General features: G+C 37.4%; 1 protein-coding gene across 3 annotated transcripts in view; it reads left to right on the top strand.

Moving 5' to 3' along the window:
- The window catches only part of npas1 (neuronal PAS domain protein 1), an 84961-nt gene that overhangs the window by 32631 nt on the left and 30003 nt on the right, over window positions 1–22327 (top strand). Inside the window, exons 3-5 of one of the 3 annotated variants that reach the window (XM_056262508.1) lie at window positions 1008–1148; window positions 14248–14423; window positions 17890–18128. In XM_056262508.1, the coding sequence (XP_056118483.1) occupies window positions 14329–14423; window positions 17890–18128 (334 nt within the window). In that variant the 5' untranslated portion in view covers window positions 1008–1148; window positions 14248–14328. Of the gene's footprint in view, window positions 1–1007; window positions 1149–4006; window positions 4283–4590; window positions 4720–14247; window positions 14424–17889; window positions 18129–22327 lie in introns of those variants that run through there. The other 2 variants (XM_056262507.1, XM_056262509.1) reach the window with 2 other exon arrangements.

Below are 22327 nucleotides of genomic sequence, written 5' to 3'. Positions count from 1 at the left end.
GTGTCAGAACTGCATCTTTTTGTAGCAGATCTTCATTTGTGCGTAACGGAGGAATTCTTGCCACTGTTTTGACACCTTTACACCATTCAGACATTTTAATGGATGCAGCATTTTTGAGCACAGGGGATTTAATATTTCATATTTTAATGGCATTTAAACACTTGCATCATGAGGCATTTTTGTGCTGGATATAGTGCTTCTGGTAGTTGAATGATGTTGAACTACATCAGATATACAGTATTCATGTGGGGGGAATAAAGATGATTTCTGTCATGCTGATGCCTAGACGTATACCCTCCTGAAGCATTTAATGCCTTATCAGTTCATCGCTAGTACCCACACCAGCTATAAATGCATGGCTTTGAGTCAGAGAATTCAAAGGCTCGTTCATCTGATGCTCCACATTTGAAAAATATTATCTGATAGAGCAGTAAGGTTCAAGATATAAAGCAGCTTCACATCAGAAAAAAACATCATAACTTAATCCCTTCATCTCAGTCTTTCAGGGGTGAACTGGGGTAAACTGTGTAAAACTTGCATTAACTACACCTGTTGGTCCTCTAATAGGACGGTGATTCTCAACTGGTTTGGCCATGGGACCCACTATTTCCCATGGTCATTAAGCCGCAACCCAAATTTTTAGGCATTTGAACCAAGCAAATGTATTTCTCTAAAATGATTAACACACACCTGTCCCACTTTACTTAACATTCACATACGTGTAAGAATTTCACTAACACTATAAGGATATTAAATAGCAGTCCCAAAATAGTTAGTAAGTTGGCACAATCCACCACTTTTATCAAAAATATAGATTTTGTGGTGTTTTGGGGTAAGGTTACAGAAACTACAGATACCATGGTAAATACACAATACTAATATGAACTGTTAATAAAATATATGGACAGTGATCCTGATGCATATACAGTGTGCTATATATATATTCTATATAATTAACATAATACTGTGTGTGTGTATATTTATATATATAATTTTTTTCTGTCCAGGTCATTTATCATGGATCAGTAATGGTGACGCACAGTTGTTCTATAGCAGAAGCCGATGCTAATACAGTGAGTGAATACTGGGCCTGTGCCAGGACTGAAATGGTCCAGGTGAGGACATCAGGAGAGGACACTGCACTGTGTGTGAGTATGTGTGGGTGTGAAATCATACAGACAATAACGCTCTCTGCGTTATAACACTGTCCGAATCTTTGCTTCAAGGACACTGGACAGTGGGTTTAGCTACTAACTCCTTAACACTGCTGTAGACTTTCTCTTTTACACTATTGGCTACAGTTTTCTGCTCATATCGTTTTTTTCATTCTCTCCTTTTGTTTTTCTAATAATAATCACGTCTGCGGACTGGGGTTTTGTTGTCTTGTGTATATGTCCTTAGCCACACTTAAAAAAAATTGTCTTCAGGGATGTCCTCAAAGGGAAAAATAAAGTAAAATTAAAGTTGGTCGGTATTAAAAAAAATATATTCTAAAACTGCACAAAAAAATTAGGCTTAGCATATTGTCATTACTATGCTTCGAAGGGAGTCTCAAGAGAACGCAGGTTATCCCGGTAAATATTGATATGAAAAATCGGGTACATTTAGTAATATAGCAGGTGAATTATGTATATGATGTATATTACGATGTTATGGTGAACTATATGCCTTTCTCCAATGACCTTCTAATTAGTTCAAAGCGTTTCTAAGGATGCTGAGTTTTAGAAGGAAACTGTCTGACTCTGAGATGGCGAACGGGAACATGGTTTGTGTAACATTAGCAACACACTTTTAGCTGTTTGATTACGTAGTCAAGCCAAAGGCTAATCATATCAATTACCGTTATGTGTCCAACATTGTACAAAACGCATCACTATTCTGATACATCGACTCGTAGAAGAGCCTGTATAATTCACTCTTCTTCTGAATCAGTTTCTGGTTCAAACATACAGTATACGGCTGAATTAAACCAATATTTCCACTTGCTATTTTGCAGCGTTTACTCCAGTAAAGTTGACTGAGTGGATCAGGTATTCTGAGCTGGTGTGATTGAATTTTGGTGATCAAAGATGGGTTTTAAGGGATAAAATCATTGATGACAGGGGGACTTTAAAAAATAAATAAAATTATATTTAGCTTAAAAAGATGAAGATCATTTTTTGACATTTGATATTGTCATGACATATTTCTTAAGAAAAATACTTTTGGGGTACAAAAATAGTGACAATCTAATGATAACAATGAGATTTATAAAAAAAACTCAAAAGTAAATGTTCCAGAAGTCATGAGATTGGGGTATAAAAATAATTTCTTATTTATTTTGATTTTGTGGTGAAATATGAACATGTTTTAATGAAATTTACCTTTATGATCAGATCTAACGGATTGCCAACTGGTGGTGAGTGATGCAATACCAAAAAAATGTATCAAATAAAATGTCATTTTGATAGTTTCAAGCCAATCATTTATTACAAAGGTCTAGGTCGTTTTTTTCTTTTTATCGTGCTTGTCAGGTTAGAAGCATTTTATTATTTGCATTTAGTACTGTTTTTAGGACACACAACCTTTAGGGGGGGGGGGGGGGGGGGATCCAATTTTTTTTTAAATGTTCTTCACAGTAAGAAAAAAAATGGTTCTTTTAAGAACTGTTCACTGAAAACTTATTTGGGGTACAAAAAAACAAAGTTCTTTTATGGCATCCCTGTAAAAAAAAAAACTTTTGGAACTTAATTTTATTTTAAGATTTCACAACAGAACAGACTTCTGATCTGACCCACCATTTGAGCCTTACTGGTCTATGGTCTGTCCTCATTCAGATAGCTGGCTAAATGTGTGTGTTTCTGTGACTGGATGTGTGTTTGACAACTTTTCAGTCGGCTGTTTAAACTTCTTCAATCTTCAATGATCTGGACTGTCCCACTGTCCTTTATTTCTCTCCCTCGCTCAGTCTTTCTCTGTCCCTCTCACTGACAATAGCAAATGTAAGAGTTCGCTTACTCATTTATTACGCACTTCTTTGTTTTCTTATTATCCTGTCGCCTCCGCATCAGTTTCTGCGTTTACAGCCGCACACATTCTTTTCTCCTCCTTCCGGAGCACTTACGCCAATTTCTGGCTTGACATAATCTGAAATGGTGCTTAAGTGAATTTATGTTGTGCTCAGTGCATTAACTTCTGCCGTTTTTGCCTTTATGTTACGGAGAGCTTTTGTGCAAGCGCACGGAGGAAAGCGAGAGAGAATGAGAATTTGAAACCCAGACCACGGACTAGACAGCCTATCAGTATTCAGCAGAGAAAGTGAGTGATGGAGAGAGAGAAACGGAGGAAAGAAAAGAGGAGGGGGTGATGTATCAATATTCTGAGTAGTGTTTGAGGGCAAGAAGAACGAACCGGGAAGGGGTGGGAGAGGGGCGCGGGTGCGCGAAACAGTCCGAGCAGGTTTATTCGCTTAGTGTTTGTTAGTGCGAGATGATATCGGTAGAGCAGTTACCTTGAGGACGGAAACTCAAGTGTGTGTTTGTCTGAGAGAAGTGGTGTTCAAGTCGAATGTGACGGAATCTTAGTCGAACGCTAGCCATAACTCCACTCTCCCTCTCTCTTTTTTACTCTGTGTGCTAATCAGCATTTGAAAGGCAGCTTTGACAGTGAGAAAGAAAAGTGAGGGCAGTGGGGAGGAGGGAGTGTAAACGAGAAAGGAACGAGAGAGAGACAGAGAGTGGTAGGGTCCGTACAAGCATTTCTTTTATATTTACCAGCGATTGAGGAGAGAGAGAGAGCGAGAGAGGGGGAGCGAGTGAAGAGACGACCGGTGCGTGCAGCTTTCCCAAGAGGAAATGAAAAGAAAAGAAGCTCAACGAGGAAAGAGAGAGAGCCAAAGCGGGGAGCACGCCAGAGAAGGAAACAGACCCGCATCCTCTAACTCCAGTCATATCTGAGACGATCCCGGTCGGAAAGTGAGGGAGGAGAGAGAGCGAGAGCACGGACGCTGCCGCCGTGCTCCCACAAACACACACACACACACACGCTCTTGCGGCAGCAGACCGCTTGTGTTCGCCTGCTCTTTTGTGCCAGCAGCTGGGATTGTTCTTGGCCCCGTCTGACCCCCTTGTCACCCCCCGAGTGAGTGTTTGTATGTGTGTGTGGGAGTGCGAGGGGTCCTGGAACGTGGACTGAGCGGAGGGGAGGGTCGCGGTTCGGACGGGTCCGAGACAACTGAAGAAGAAGAGGAGGAGGGATACATCTGCCCTCGAAACAGCTGCTCAGAGGTGGACATGCACATCAGGTGAGTCACGCAACTGCTCTTGACACACACATGTCAGACTGTCACATGTCTGACAGTTTTAAGATCCGAGCGGAGGGTTTCTCCTTTCCCCTCAAACTTGTTGATGGCTTCATGCAAGGAGGCTTGGCTTCCTGGGAAACTTTTCGGGAAAGACACTTTGCTCATAAGTACACTCGTCTTTTCCCCTTAATGACGGAGGTATTGGGAGCGGAGTGGGGGGAACGCTGGGGTTAATTGTGCGGACCACCTTGGCTCCTTCTCAAACATCATCTCTCACTTAATTAGTGGATTTTACAAGATTAGTGCGCTTTGCATTGACGGCGTGTTCTGTGGAAGGTAGTGAATGGTAGCGGCGAGGCGCTTGTGTTCTGTTATCTGATGTCTTTGGATTTAACAGCTTCTTCTAAATGACTGGATTTGTATTAGAAATGAAAGGGGTGGGTAAATATTAACCTTTTCCTTCATCAGTCAGTTTGGGCTTAGCATGGGGATTATTAAAGAAACGAAATTGCTATTGTAATGTGTTTTAATTCAGTTCTGCTTGTTTTTTTAAATGATAGTGCTAAGTAAAAAAAAATTATAATTAATATTGTAACAACAAATGTTATTATAATGATCATTTTAATAAGGATGATACAAATTTGTCACAATGCGATTCCTAATTTGTCGCACATCCTTGGATTCTTTTAATATTGGCAACATTACAATGTTAATGTTATACATTGCATGTGGATATAATTAAATATTACAGTAATAATAATGACAAAGTGTATTTTCAAGTAGGTCCAGAAAATAATTTCACTTTAAATGTGTAAATTATTATTACTCAGTAGTTACCGTGTACTTACTTAAGTGTAACATATTGTTTTTCAGCTAGATTCCTTCATGAACAGAAAGTTCATACTGTTAGTGTGTCGCATGGCTATGCTGGACAATTGGAATTATAGGACAGGAATTATTTTGACACTTTCACACTTACTATGGCAGCCTAACCAGGAAGAAAATCAAAAAGTGAGTGAAAAACTTTCCTGGGACTTTAGTTTTAAAAGGTGGTGGAAGTTTGTTTGCCGTTTCCTTCTCATCGTTTTGCTTTGGTTGAGTGTTTTCGATCAAAAGCTTCATATTAGTCTGGAAATCTACCTGTTGCTCATCAAATGTATTTGTTTTTGAACACAAGTGAAAATGAGCAGTTGTTGAAGCTTTAAGCAGCTTTAGGTCTACCTGACCTGCCTGTTAAAAAATACTTTCATTGGTGCAATGTAATAGTCAGAATGATTCAGCCATAATATATTTTTCACTTAAATAAAAGTAGTTTATTTAGATGTTACTACATATCGCAATTTGGTTACCTTTTTTTTTTTATTGCTTATCCTGACGAGGATAAATTTGTTGTAGTTTTGACTCTGGCTGGACAGTGTTTTCTGAAGAAAACGTTACGTTACAGTGTTAGTATAATTTAACAGTTAGTGTGATAGTATTAATCAAAGACACAAAAATGGCCATTTTATTGAAAGCGAGCCGCCCTGTTAGTAAAGCATGCACATCCAAAGGCTATATCCGCATATGCGCAAGACATTTGGGGCATCTTGGAAATGAGCGTGAATTGAAATTTGATAGAAGTTATGCAGGTATGTACAAGAGAGCTATAGGACCATAAAAGCCGTCACACACAAACACACACACACACACACACACACACACGCACTCTCAGAGCGGGACAGACAGGCCTGGTGACAGACAGTGTCAGGAAGGTGTCAGTGAGAAGCTGTTGGTGTCACACTTGGTTGACCTGATCTGTGGTCAGGCTGTCCACTGCAGCCCGTTGTGACTCCTTACATAACCACTTCCTGCCACTCACACCCAGCTCTGCAGGGACGCGCTCGGATATTTATATACTCAACATACAGACACACACACATCAATATGGCCTTATAAACACACACACACACAGACAGACACACAAACAAACAAGCAAGAGCCCCTGTCGATATACAGACCCTTCAGTCTTCTGCAGGCAGAGAGATATGATCTTATTCACTGATTTTGACCTTCTGCATCCTTAAAATTTTCTCTTACCATCCATAATCTGTACACAAGCATCACACAAGTGTCAGAGATTGTCTAACGACAGTCATGTATTGTCGATATATTTGAAACTAAATGAGTGAATCTCATGAAAACACTTTTAGGCCATTTTTCACCTCAAAATAAATAAGAATAAAATAAAATAAAAAATAATCAATATAAAATGGTTTATAAATATATATTACAGTACAGTAAACTTCTGCATCAAAGTACCAAGAGTTTTGGGGATATGTGATTTAAGATTATTTTCACCACAAAAAAAAAAGTGTTTTTACAATAATTTACATCAGCAATAATTAAAGTACAACAAATCATGTATACACAATTATGTATATATTATATTTGCATTGCAGTAACCTTGGGGAAATATGATTAATTGCAGTTAAAATATTGCATCATTTCAATAATTGTATCTTATAATAAAGAGAATATCATTTCTTACTTTTTTCTTTTAATTTTAGGATGAAATATGACCCAGACATGTTCATGAAAGGTTTTATGCGATTCACACTCACATCCTGCAGTTGTCTGTGTCGAAAAAAGCAAGAAACATGCATAGACTATATACATTTTATATACATATCATTAAATATATCCTGCATAGTGCAAAATTCTTACTAGTGTGCAAATGGTGTTGTACTTTGCCAATGAAATGGGATGTTTTAATGCTCTGATGTGTCTGCACATCTACTAGACTTCTCTCTGACACTCTCTCTGTGGATATTTGACCCTGTGTGTTTTCAGGACCTGTTCCCTGCCTGAGGGGTGAATACTGTGCGTTTCAGATATACATTGTGTATTTTTTTTTAGCAGTATTCAGTTATTCTGAAATGCATTTTTTTCCCATTCATTTGAAAAGTTATAGAACTGTGCACATCCACCCCGAGTTAATCAAATCTAGATTATTTAGTCAGGTTCTTATTGAAATCTCTCGACATATGCTGTCATATCTAGAAACTCTGGAAGAGACACGTGATGATTACTGGAGTCGTTTGTCACTGTTGAATGATTGCTTAGTTGGTCCTTGAGAAAAGCAAACCAATTATTGATGTTTTGCTCTCAATCTTTTAATCCCTTATAGTCACTATTTTTCCATTTAAAAACGAAACGCAACATTTCTCTTCATGCGAGATGCAAGATCTCAGGGGCCATTACAGTATCCTTTACGCTTTCCGTTTTACCGTTGCAGGTCAGAGGCGGGTAGGGTCAGTTTGATCTAATCAAATGGGGTATTGATTCCATTTGATAATTAATGGGCTAGGTGAAGATGAAGATGCAGCCTCCAGCTCTGAGGATTTGAGAAGAACCTTGGACTGGGAGTGATGGGAAGCCGCCAAGGTCAGCGGCAAACCACAAGAGTGCAGAGCAAGAGAGGTCCAGTTAAATGAGATAGGGAGAGAGAAATGCTGTTGACCAGAGCTGATTTATCAGCGTTCGAAGAAAATGAGACAACATCAGACTTCCTAATGCTGAACTTCAAATGCAGAGAGATGTGAAGAGAAATTAGTATTCTGCTGAAACAGCTCCATATATTGATGGAAAACTACATGCAGTATAGATGTTGCAGTATAGACAGCACTTCAAAGATGGTGTGTTAATAATTCTAAAAGCAAATATAATTGCATGTTACATGCTACAACATCATTTTTGCAGTTATCCCTATTAAACGGTCATTTGAAATGCTCTTTATAGGTTCATCAAAGACAGGGAGGAGGTAAATTATGGACATTTTCTTTTATGCTTGACTCCAGGTTAATCTTTTAAAGTCGACTTTGGTTCTCAGATGTATTTTAGTGGCACATGGCTGACGTTGTCTTTGCAACTTTTGCAACCCTTCCAGAAATAAAGTGTTTTGGCAAACGTCTGGTGAAGATTGCTGCAAATTTGCCACTAATCAAGTCCAAGTTCACCGGAAAATAAACAAGTTTTTACTAAAGAACAAACTGGACGCATTGAAAACCAACACATTGAACTATTTAAAGAAGTGAAATTGGATGTTTGGGTAACATGACGCTGTCAACATTAAGTAAATGAAATACAGAAGGTATCAATTCTCTTTTCATATTGCTTTTGTAGAATAAAATGCATCCTAGGTGCACTCAAAGGACAGGAAGACAGCATATGAGCAAAAACAACATTAGAAAACAATTGAAAATGAATATTCTAAGTTTAAAAACAACCATATAAAATGGCTACTTTAGTCTCTGGATGAAAAAATATGTAGTAACTGCTATGCTATGAAACGGCTGTTCACCAGCTACTGCGTTTATCAGACGTTTTTGACCAGGAATGGTAAGTAAAGCTATTGGTGCACAAAATGGAAATGAACATATCGTAAACGTAATTTCGAGTCAATAATTGCAACTTTAAACAACTACATAACTAAAGTAAAACTTACTGAAATGTACTTTAAATAATGACAATTTTCTCATCACCTTTAGATCGTTACAAGCCGTATCACTTTCTTTCCACTGAGAAACATAAAAGCAGAAATTTTGAACATTTTATGAATTGTTTTCCATGCATTTACAATAAAATTAGATGTTTGAAATGGATGAAAGTTTTCCAACTTTGAAAAAAGACGCAAAAGTCTTTTGAAGCCATTCAACAAATGATTCTCACATGAAAGCTGTCATATGGCTTGAGAAGACTTTTGACTTAAGGCACAAGTTGTCTGGATTTATTATAATTTTTTTGATCCATTTATTGTGCTTTTTTGAAGCATGAAAGCTTCAGTCACCATTCATCGTAATTGCATGGAAAAGAATGACCAGTCCATTATTCATAATTTCTCCTTTTGTGTTCTACAGTAGAAAGTAATTCATTTGTAATGACGTGAGGCAAGTAATGACCAAACTGTCAGTTTTGGGTAGTGCTAGTACTTTGAAATTTTATCGTCAATTGTCAATCCCTTAGTGTCCGATTAAAGTCTGGAAATCTGTGTGACGTGACCGGCCCCACCACAGCTGTTTGCTGTTTAGATTTATTAAGAGAAAAAGAGGGAAAGGAAACGGGTGCCAGGAAAGTGAGAGAGAAAGTGCCCGATGGCCACATACAGGAATTGTTTTCTTCTTCTGTCAAAGGCATTCAAAGGTCAAAGTCACCAGAGTCACCCTGCATTACAAAAAATGAATAATCCAGAATGTTCCAGAGGTCCTTCACGCATCCTCATACCACTGCATGTGACATTTAAAACGGAATGGCAGTGTTATATCTGGCCTGGAAATGTGGGACCAATAAATGTTGTGCGAGAGAAAAGAGAGGGAGTTTGTGTGTGCATGAAAGAGAGTTGGTAATAGACGTGGTGTATTGTCTCCGTGCAGATTGGCTTAAATGTGCTCATTTTCCCCATTTGGCAGCTCCATAGGGAGGGGCGGAGTGCACTAACGAACCTCTGACAGCTGGAGGCCCTAATTAACGATCCCCTCTGAAAACAAACAGCCACAGGCTCCGCCAAACACACACCCAGGCTTGGTTTGCTCCCGCACCCCGGCCTGAGCCAAATCCCACCGCATACAAGCCATACATGCAGTTAGGATGCACGTCATTGTTGCTATTGGAACAACATTAGTATTAAAAAGTGAAAATTCTGTAATTTTACTCATCCTGTCATTCCAAAACATTGTTATCGTTAATTAAAAACTATTTTCTAAACATCGGTAATTTATATAAAGTTGAAATAAAATAAAATATTAGCTGAATGAAAAACTGAATAATCCATTTCTATTTCAGTTTTTTTCTATTCGGAATACAGAATTTCTTAAACTTAGTATTAAAATTACTAAAACTGAAACAAAAATATTTTTACTTTTTTTTCTCACAATTGCGATATATAAAATCACAATTGCGAGTTATAAAGTCAGAATTGCGAGATATAAACTCACAATTGCGAGTTATAAAGTCAGAATTGCGAGATATAAAGTCACAATTGCGAGTTATAAAGTCAGAATTGCGAGATATAAAGTCACAATTGCGAGTTATAAAGTCAGAATTGCGAGATATAAAGTCACAATTGCGAGTTATAAAGTCAGAATTGCGAGATATAAAGTCACAATTGCGAGTTATAAAGTCAGAACTGTGAGATATAAAGTCACAATTGCGAGTTATAAAGTCAGAATTGCGAGATATAAAGTCACAATTGCGAGTTATAAAGTCAGAATTGCGAGATATAAAGTCACAATTGCGAGTTATAAAGTCAGAATTGCGAGATATAAAGTCACAATTGCGAGTTATAAAGTCAGAATTGCGAGATATAAAGTCACAATTGCGAGTTATAAAGTCAGAATTGCGAGATATAAAGTCACAATTGCGAGTTATAAAGTCAGAACTGTGAGATATAAAGTCGCAATTTTGAGAAAAAAAGTCAGAATTGCGAGATAAAATATTGCAATTACCTTTTATATTTTTTATTCTGTGGCGGAAACAAGCTTCCATAGTAACGGCATACATTGCATTCTTCGTATACGTATATATTACTTATACAGTTCATGCATTCCCAGAGAAGCAAAGCGATGACCTTGGTGTTGCTAGCATTGTTAAAACTGCTGTACTGTTTGAGCTATAGGAAACTGTTTTAGACCAGCTTTCAAGGCACAATAGTAATCTTGGCAATGAACAGCGAATGTCTCTCGTTCTCAGTCTAGTAGATGTGATGCTCTTTACTTTATAGTTGACTTTCAGAGCAGAACGAGACCTTCTCTGATGCCATTGTACGTTTGCGAAGGGCATGAATGCCGGCACACCTCACATCAAGGTTACGGAGTTAATTGAACAATTACGGTGGACAGGACCTCCATTATGTGTGTAGAGATAGTGAGGATGCTGAGCGAGATCCTGCACGCGATTAGATGAAGCATGATAGGCTAAAGACCAGCAATCACTATGTGTGTGTGGTACAGTTGCTAATGCTAATTGCACTCTTTCACTTGTAAACGTTTTGTTTGTCCATGTGTGCTTCTGATATGTGGCAAATTTTGAGCAAATGATGTATTACATACAATTTATCAGCCATTTTTAGTTCACACGCTTCATTTAGGTATCAACTTTGTCTCAAAAATGTTTTTTAAGAACTATAAATAAATATGGAACATGCTCGGGTCAGATTGGTGAGAAATGCTTGTGTTTGAGGTTGGTATCTTGCAAATCTAAACACATTTTCAGACCTTGTTGTGATCTTATCTGAAACACTACACTGTAATAAGTTATGTTTTAAAGGTGGTGAATAAAACATGATTGGAAAATGTTTTACAAGAAAATACTATTTTAGTCTTTTTACTTAAGCATTTCATGTTTAATTTGATGTTACTTTCCCTTTCTTTGTAATTGTTTGTTACATTTACTAGAAATTTTTGAGTGATAATTGTTTGTACACCAATTGTTTTTCACTGTACGATTTATTCTGAAACAATTTTCACTAGTAAATTTAAAAAATAATTACAAAAAGCAAGTAACAGTGAAATTTTAAAGTAGAAAGACTGAAATAGTGTTTTCTTAAATTTTGAACATAATTTTTTTACAGTGTACACCTATTTTTTTTTCCAGTGTGTAGAGGAGACATATCGATTGGGAAGCGGGAGACAAAAGTCTTGCAAAAGTCTCCATTTGCTCTCCATTATATCTCATTTAAACAATTTAGACATTGAAGAGATGTCATGTGATTTTTCTTTCCTATGGGCAACAGAACATGTTCAAAGTGATGTATGATGGCTGTTAGCACATTAAAGCACATCTCATACAGTCTCGCCAGCGCATGACTAAGCTGTTGTGAGCCATGATGATGTTGCTAGTGCCTGTCATGGGATCACCTGAAATTAACGGGGCTTTATACAAGTTCGTGTCATGTCAGAGGTGGCATCGACCCATATGATGAATCCGCTGATGTTGTGCTTGTTGTGTGAGTGTGTGTACCGTGCCAGGTCAGGTCAGAGGGGAAGTGTAGGGCTGTGGCATGTAGCCAGTATGACTGTGTTGTGATTTACTCAGAGCTGGCCAGCGGGCATCTCACGCCTGTGGGTATGGCATCATGCTGCTGGAGGGCAAGCTGGCCCTTTAAATGTCATAGAGATGGGGCCAGGACAAGCACTGCGGCCAAACAGCCCTGGAAACTCATGGAATTGTGTGTGTGTGTGTGTGTGTTTGTTAATTGGGTTTTGCTGTACGGCCATGTTGGATTTAAAGAGAGAAAGTTGTTGTTGCTCTACATTTTGGAACATTAATAACATTGTATATCCAACCTAACCCGGATATATACAGTACAGGTAACTGACGTTAAGCGGTATGTACTATATAGCGTATCTCAACTACCTGATTGCTTGTATTGTTGTAAAATGTAAATTATATTATCTCCCAGTTCTAATCTGCTTAAATGCAACTATAAGGCATGTATAAAAGAAATATATTTGGTGTTATTTGATAAACCATCGCAAATACACAAATCTCAGTGGCTGTTTGAAAACACTTTCTTTATTCTCCATGACAAGTTGGGGGTCAGAAACGGAAAGTTCGGCAGAGCTTTGTTTGCCGAAGAAACCGGGGAATACCGATTAAGCACCATCTACTGCCAGAGAGTAAATTTGCATTTTGATTCAGCACGTTTTAAAAAAAATTTACACATTGGTTTACGAACAGACAAATCACATGCAAAAATCAGACAAAAGTTTCATTAATAACATACATGCTTGTGTGAAGAGGTCTTCAGTCTTGAGTAACTGACAATATTGGGTCTCATTCATGAAACACGAGCAGAACGAATTTTTGTGTAAATCGTGTGTAAAGTGGTTCTGGCGTAAATTTTCGGATTCATTAAAATGTTCGTATTTTCCAAATGTTAGTTGGTACACAAGAAATCTACACCTGCTCCCAGCCACGCGTAAATAGTGCGCTTAACACCCGAACGTTTTGCTCATTAATAAGGCTGCATTTTAATTCACCTTAATCGGGTACATATTTGCACAGCATTTTGAAAAAATATTATATATAGTAATTACATACGGTTTTTCTTATTATGAGAGCCAGTAATTGCATATGCGATGGTGGTCCTTCTCCAGTTTGAATACTATTTTTCCGAAGTGAACTAATTTGTTTTTTGCTCTCAAGCTTAATGTCGAACCATTTTCTTCTCACTTCTGGGAATGTTGGATTAACAGATGAAACTCCATTAACTGCATCTGTAATATGCTGCCAAGCTTCCTTTTTTTTAGGACCCGATACGCCACTATGTACGCTTGAAAATAAAATGTGGCGTTTTGAATCAACTTCTGATAATAAAACTTCAATTTCTGCATCTGAGAATTTTTTTTTTCATTCGTATTCATGTCATAATATGATGCCCATATAGTTGTCAGTCGGATTTAATGGGCGGGATTTATGGTAATTGAGAATGAACGTGCACGCGCATCCCATTTACGACTGATTGGAATTCATTAACACACACACACATTTCACTATCACATCTGACGTTTACGAAGTATTTGTGAATCAGGAGAAGAGTTTTCGGGAAGGTCTCTTTACGCGCAAATCACTCGGATATTTACTCGTATATTTACAAATGTTTCATGAATGAGACCCATTGTGTTTAAAATGTAAGTTAATTAATAATAAAATCGTCTGAAGCTTATTTTGAAATGACACTCTTGCATGAGATATTGCGTAAATATGTAATGTACTAAATGTCAGTGAAGTATAGGCCTATACTCTAATGTATTTATTATAATAATAGTAAACAGTGTTTTTTCAACCACCAACCACCCAGATTACTGTGCTAAAAAACACTCCGAACACATTAGTATTATCATATCTTCACACTGAAACAAATCATGTCATCTAGTTAGCATCATTATAGTTTATTTCAATACTTATTTGACTGTTCTTTTGTCTTTCAGCTCTTCTGTTGGGGGTCTCGGACTGACATAGCCTCGGCCAATCATAGCCTGAGTTAGAGGTGGCGGCCCATAGGGGGCGTGATGGCGGCCATGCCGTTCGTCAGCGAGGGAAAGTGTGTGAGTGTGGAGTGGGATTTCTTACAGGGACTACTCGCCAAACCACCCACCTTACCCTGGTGAGGATAAACAAACACACACACTCACACACCTTGATGAAGAATTTTCCTGAACACACAGCTAACAATCAATTTCTCTTTCAAGCTTTTGCTTTTGCCACGGCTCAATGTAAGCCCTTGGTTTGGATCTATTAGCATGAGATTAACTAAATTTTAGTAGAATTATTAATGTCCGCTCAGCTGTGGAGGATATAAAACTAAACAGAATCAATGGCTCCGTATTGATTGAACCCTCCAGGGTCGTTTTACTACAACGATGAGATGTTCTAGCTTGGAGAAATTTTACTTGGAACAATACGGTTTATACACCAATAAATCTCACAGGGCCAAAACACTGATCGAATGACTTAACATGACACATTCAGTATAGTGATATTCTGTAGACCTGGGGCCTATACCATGAAGCCGGTTCAGGTGGCTAGCCCGATGTGTTTCAGTTTAGTTTGCACCAACCCTGGGTTTTAGGCACCATGAAAGTGGTTTGGCTTTTAGCAGTGTTCATCGCCATAGTAACTTACGCTCCACGGCTAACCTGGTCCGGGGCAGGTTATGTTCCAGGTAAAAGGGTTGCAAACCGTACTTGGATCAATCAGCTGTGAGCAAAGTGACACATGTCTGATGATGCGATAAAGTCACTCCACCTGTTTCCACTCCAAAGTAAAGATCACTACACAGCAATTGATTTTTAAAGACAAAATCGTCCGGCTTTTAGTAATGCTTATTTAGAATAATAATTTTGTATGATTTAGATATTATTTATGTAATTATTGTACCCTTAATCGATCACACATGTACAATTTTAGTTTAACAATTATTATTACGCACAGTTTAATTGAATAAATATTTAAAGGTAGTATAAATACGCTTTAGAATCAATAGATAAATCTATAAAATGACTACATGTGTGAGCTTAAATGTTACATTTTCTCTACCTTTATCAAATGTATAAACTAACTTCACAACTTTTACTTGCACTGATATAGCAAGCCTTTTTATTTTAGTTGTCCTCTTTCATAGACAGCTATTTTCTTCTTGCTGTGTAAATTGTTTAAATTTTTTATATTTTTCAATCTCGTAATATTCTGTAGTGAATTCTCTTGCGAGAAATTAATCTCAGTTTCACTCTTTCTCAGCTTGTGATTGGTTGTTCGCTACTGATGTCACACCTAAACTCCTAAACTCAGGATCTAAGCCTGAGTTGACAGAGAAAGTTGATGATCAGCATCATGGTACCAACAAAGCCTGGTTGGATTGGTTTAGTTTTGTCAACTCAAAACTAATCCTGTAACCCTGAGTTTGTTCAACTACCATCATGGTACAGGCCCCAGGAGTTCAAACTCAAGCTTTAAACTTTTCCAATCCTTGAGCTTTTATTTTCGATAGAATACTGCTGAATAGCTGTGAACTTCTGCCCACAAAAATGTTGGAAATTATACAAATATGTAAGTAGAGTGAACCTAGAGCAGGTTTGCGTTCCCCAAATGCACATGCAGAGATGGACTTCGCTGCATTTACTGTGCCGGGATGCTCTCAGACGATGAATAAACCAGATCATGTTTATTTGCATGCCGCCCTTCGCTTTGAAACACGCAGCGCATCAGACTATACAGTCATTTAATTAAATCGCAGCCTTTGATTTGATAATCACACTAAGCTCTATCGAGATTATCGTGCAACCCCATTATTTAAATTTTACATTGGATATAATTTTTATTCGTTTTTATCAATTCTCAAACCCTCTGCCGTTCCCTCGCACACACATATAGGTCATAAACTATTGTTAAAAAGCTGAATCAAATAAGTTTGCTGATTTACACACTCCTTCCCTTAAAACACAACACAGTCTTGTCTAAACAAATAAATTAGTGCTTTTTCAATTTGAGGAACTGACTCTTTTGTGTGCGCTTTTTGGCAGTTCCCTTTTATTCTGTGGGTCCCCCTCTTCACACAAACACACACACACATTTTTCCACGCCATCCCTCGCTCCCGTGCTGATGCTGCCCTGCATCTGCAGGATGAATGAGAATCAATGTCACAGACACAGAAAGAGAGCGAGCGAGGCGCGTTCGGCTCAGTCTTTCAGTGCAGTCACAAATTGTAGAGTCGCCGTGACAACATAATTCCTCCACTCAGGCCCCATTGAGAGCGAGTCGATATCCAATCAGAGCGACAGCTACCTGGGCCTGTCTCCGCGACAGCCCCTCCCTCCATTGATCCCTCAATCAAGACTGGGGCTCACCACCCAGGAGGGAGCCTGGGAAAGAGACGCAGCGACTGGATTTGGGATGGACGCTGGTGCATGACTTCTGATGTAAGATCAGGCCTCCTACCGGCTACAGTGAACCTGATCATAGGTCAGTCATCACACTCTGAGGCGCTTGGAAAAAGTGAGGAGCGCAGCTGATGGAATCAGAAAAGATCCAGAGTGACACCTTGTTGCTTATTGTCGATCTCCAGTGAGGTTTCTGCTGGAAATGACATCACACGACCTTAATAAAGTTGGCATGAAATGAAAATCTATTTTCTAAATGCTTGTTAGTAATCAAAAAGATGTGACTTCGATCTTCCGGATAAAACAACAGACTTCTTTATGGTGACGTATGCGGGACTTCTCCAATCATTTAGTCCACTTAAACTCCACCCCTTTTCTTACACTCGAACGCAAGCTCGCATTCAGATCTGCCTTCATCCAATCAACCGATGTCTTTTGAAGAGGATTGTAGATACTAAATCTCTTTTGAAATGACATTTTAATGATATTTATATATTGTTATTATTGTATGTTAATATTTTCTTCTTTCTTAGTCTCCACTTTTGACTATCCATGTGTAAGACTGCCCTTGTGTACCTTCTTTCCATTATGATATGTCCACACCATGGACGCATCTAGACAAATCAAGGACCTGGCCTTGGACACACTTATACACTAAATTTGAATATCAAAACTCTCTTACTCATTCTTATATTTCTAATATGCCATATATGAGTACTTGAGTTCTATGATTGGATGGACTGGACCTTGTGGATGATTTTGCTTTATCTTGTCTTTAAATATGACCCTCTATTCCTTAATGAACTTGAGAATGTTATGGTATTACACTGGCGCTGTGTCTACTTGATAATTCTCCTGAGATATCTTGCTTTCAACTGATGACTGATAGCTTTAGATAGTCTACCTAAAAACGAATCTAACATTGTAATCAATATTTATCACTATATATTGCTTTTATAAAATCTGAGTTTCTTATTTTTGGTTAATGCCTGCAACCGTATCGCACCCTTGATGTTATGCGCAATAAAACATACTGTAGTTGAACAACACTAACTTGCCTTCACCACCCTGTACATTATCATACTGTAGTTGAACAACACTAACTTGCCTTCACCACCCTGTACATTATCATTGTGTATTGACTGTCTTCTTTCTCCTTCTCTTCCTCTCTGTCCTGTCTTGTTTTTCACCAGCTTGCAGAATTTGAGGAAGGAGAAGTCTCGCAATGCAGCTCGTTCTCGGCGGGGTAAAGAGAACTTTGAGTTCTTCGAGCTGGCGAAGATGCTTCCCCTCCCCGGGGCGATTACCAGCCAGCTGGACAAGGCCTCCATCATCCGCCTCACCATCAGTTACCTGCACATGAGACACTTTGCCAGCCAGGGAGACCCACCCTGGAGCCCTCTAATGGAGGGAGAGAACAACTGCAACAAGGGTAAGCGTGATCATTACACCTAGAGAATGTGAAAGTTTAGATTGGCTACTTAATATGCCAAAGAAATTAGTATGGACAAACAGGTTTGAGTTTTTCAATCCTGTTACCAGAATTTGGGACATATATAGGTTGAAATATATTTTATTTTTTTTATTTTTTTTTATTAATAATTTAATAATGAATTAATATAGTAATATATATATATATATATAAAAACAGTAACAAGGTTATAACCCAAATTAATCTCAGTATTGGCAGTATTGTTTTTTGTAGTTGTTAAACTTGTATGATAAAACGTATAATGCTAACTTATATTTCACATAAATGACACACAATATTGCAATATTGGCAATTTTTCAATATTGCTTCATAAACATACAGATTTAAATGATAAAATACCTGTTTATGAAGCGATATTGAAAAAAAATGACCACAAATATTTTTCTTTAATTTATGTTAAACATAATCTCATAATTTTAATCATGCAAGTTATTTTATAATTATTTATTATTTCTAATTCATATTTTTTGTAATTATTTTATATATTTAATAATTATATATTTTATAATATAAAATTAATCTATCAGTATTGGCAACTAGTTTGGGACCGGTTGTTGGTTTGTGTTTGTTAAACTTTGTATGACAATTATTTATTTCTTTTAAATTAGGCCTACAATTTCACATAACTTTAAGAAAAATACTTTTGGTCATTTTTTCCAGTTTTGCTTCGTAAACGGGTGTTTTCCTTTTTTAGAATATTTGAAACCACAGGCCTGATTGTCTCAGAGACCCCAGGTACACAAAAAAGATGAGCGATGAGAAACTGTAAGATCCTCACTACATCTCACATATTTTGAGGTTGAGATATATGAGGCTTTCATCGACAGCATGAACCCTGACGGCGATTTGTATTTGAGGTGCCATTAACAGAGGAGATGACTTGGAGTGAACCACAACAAAACTCAATTCGAACATGACAGTGGCGGCCTGTCGATGAATACAAATGCGTTATTAATTTAAATGATGAATTTAAATGGAATAGGCTATTATTGTCTTATAGGTCGCTTGTGTACGTCACTTGGGACACTCGCGTCGAAAACTGCCGGAGAAGCAGAGAGAGCGCTTACACATGCACACACAGAACGACACACACACAGAAAAGTAATTGAGATTGCGCCACAAGAGTAATCACTCGCAGTCATGCGGAGTTAAACACGGCTCATCTGAAATAATGCGTTTGCTAGTTCACTGCCAACTTATTGCAGCATACAAACTGTATACGGATTGTAGGAGCAAAATCCACTGTCAAAGGCGTCATCGAGATACATATTCCTTTCTTATGTCTCTTTTCTGAGGGAGGCTCGCTCTGTCATTTGAGTTTTATTTGAGAGCAGGGTCATTTGGCTTCTCAAATACGCTCAGTCATTCATTACGTCCTCTGATAGGTTCATCTCAATTGTGAAGTGAACAATAGATCTAACAGCCAATTAGCCGCTGCCTGTGTGGAAGCCGGCGGGGATGAACAAAAGAGCCAGAGCCAGAGCTGAAGCTTGTTAACAAGTGGCCAGACCAAGGAAGTCTGTTTCTGAGAGATGGTCCTTTTGTAGCCCGCCTGCGAGCCTCATTATACCTGCCGCATCAAAGCGATTCGGTCCTGTTAAAATACCTGGGCGAATGTCTCTCTCTCTGCTTGCTGTTTTTGTCTGTCGGTCTCTATATTCAGTTTCAAAGCCTAGTGAGAAGCTTTGCTGTCTGCTGTCTACTGTGACTTACTAGGAGCGTGCAACAGTCAATCCTTTAAAAATGTAGTAAACTACCACCAAAATGTGGTTAATTACACTATTTAAGGGAGATTTTGATTTTTTCAAATGTATATTACCACTAATTGACATAAACTATATAATCTGATTATATATTAATAGCAGGGTTATCTGATAACAGATGAATTTATAATTAAAATATCAAAACTAGCAAACGGACTAATTAATATTAACGAGTACACTGCTGCTCAAAGGCCAGTACGATTTTATTTGGAAGAAATTAGTACTTTTATTCAGCAAGGACGTATTAAATAGATCAAAAGTGACAGAAAAGACATTTGTAATGTTACATAATATGTATATTTCAAATAAATGCTGTTCTTCGAACTTTGTTCATCAAAGAATCTTGAAAAATAAGAAGTAGTAAAAGTGTTTTCCACATTGATGATGATCAGAAATGTTTCTTGAGCATCAAATCAGCATTAGAATGATTTCTGAAGGATCATGTGACACTGAAGACTGGAGTAATAATGCTGAAAATTGTTTGCTCACAGGAGTAAATTACATTTTTAAAGTGTATTTAAAAAATTCAGCTTTGCCATCTCATAAATAAATTACATTTATAAATGTAGAAAAAATTTCAGCTTTGCCATCACAGGAATAAATTACATTTTAAATATATATTTGAATAGAAAACCTTTATTTTAAATGGTAATAATATTTCACAATATTACCGTTTTTACTGAATTTCTGATCAAATAAATGCAGAAGAGACTTCTTTCAAAAAAATTTAAAAAAAACTTACAGACCCCAAATTTGTGTAAATATAGTAATGAATAGCATATTTTTTTTATATAAATATTTTACTGCACGCAAAATAAAAAAGCTGCGGAAGGAACTGGATTGTTTATTGTGTTCCAAACCAGGATCATTTCCATGTTGGCCCAGGCTGGTTTATACTGGTTAGAGCAGCTAAACTAGTCAGCTGGTCCACCAGCACTCCCACTTCCCATGCTACCAGCATCCCTTGCTGGTCCCAGCATGCAAAACATACCTTATGCTGGATTTTTCTAAAAATGTAGCATCATTTCACACCAGCACTGTGTTCAATATAGACAGCAACTCATGTGACAAACACATAGAGCTCAATCCTCACGAGAAATGCACGGTGAGTTCACAAGAGGTTCGTGTGATGCCTTAAAGTGCTGTCTAGATAGGCAGCTCAGTAGATTTTGGAACAGAGCTAATGTCCCTCACACACCCACTCAATCAAATGCTTAGTATAACAGGATAGAAAGAAAAAACACACAAAGGGTAGAAGAAATTATCTGTGTGATTTGTAATTACAGAAATTAACTATATAACGAGGAGAGTGTAATTACAAGGGTTGTCTAATTGCTATTATTACTGAAGGGAAACAACTAGGCTACAATTAGGTGTGTGGATGTGTGTGTATTTGTGTTTGTGTAGTAGATAAACATACCTATGAGGAAGTGAACAGGGCCAGACTGATATAGGTGTGTGTGGTAGTGTGTAGACACAAATGCCACCTGAGAGTTGATGAATGTATGAGAAACCAAAGTATATGATACAGACAAGAGTCTCACATGATCGTCACACTTATCTACTGCAACAGATTGCTGAAGTAAGGCAAACCGTCCTTTTATAATACATTAGCCCACAATCAGGAACTAAAGTTCTGTTTTAAAAGAAATAAATGTCTTTAGAAACTACATGCCGTACAGTCAGCTGTAGTATAAAGGTTATTTGTGAATACCCACCACAGTATTAATAAAAAAACTGTACAGGATGATTTACTGTACAGGGCAGGGTTACTATAGTTAACTAAAACTATTAAAATTAATTTAAATAAAATAAACAAATATATATATTAGAAAAAAAAAACAGAAATGTTACTTTGGCAACTAACTGAAATAAAATAAGTTAAAGTACTAAAATTACTAAAACTAATATAAAAATAAATGAAAGCTAAATAGAAATAAAAAAAAACAAAAATTATTAAAAATGACAAAAGCACATGAACTTAAACTAAAATAATTGAATAAATGTCTTAATGTTAGTAAAAAGTAGAAAAATAAATGCTCATCTTTGCTCGCTTTTTTGACAGTATTTTGAGTAAAACGGCTCTATATTTAGCGAAGCACATACAAAAGACCTGAATATAAAATATCAATTTACAGAATATGGAAGTTTGTTGCACATAACCCTCATTGATATGGCCAGTCAAGCCAAAGAAGGCAGGCTTTACTGTTCACATAAACAGCGCAAATTCAAGTGCAACGGTTTTAACGGTGAAAGATGCGTTGAAGGATTATATGTTTGTTTCGGAGCATTTTATTTAGTAAACGAGGCACAGTGTAACGGAGGTTTCACAAAGAAACGTTTGTTGACCTGACAGCACCTGCATCAAAAACCATA

The sequence above is a fragment of the Rhinichthys klamathensis genome, unplaced genomic scaffold (genome assembly GCF_029890125.1).
Source record: "Rhinichthys klamathensis goyatoka isolate OS25496 unplaced genomic scaffold, OSU_Roscu_1.1 h1tg000192l_1, whole genome shotgun sequence".
Taxonomy (NCBI): domain Eukaryota; kingdom Metazoa; phylum Chordata; class Actinopteri; order Cypriniformes; family Leuciscidae; genus Rhinichthys; species Rhinichthys klamathensis.
This window is presented reverse-complemented; position numbering and strand designations above follow the sequence as displayed.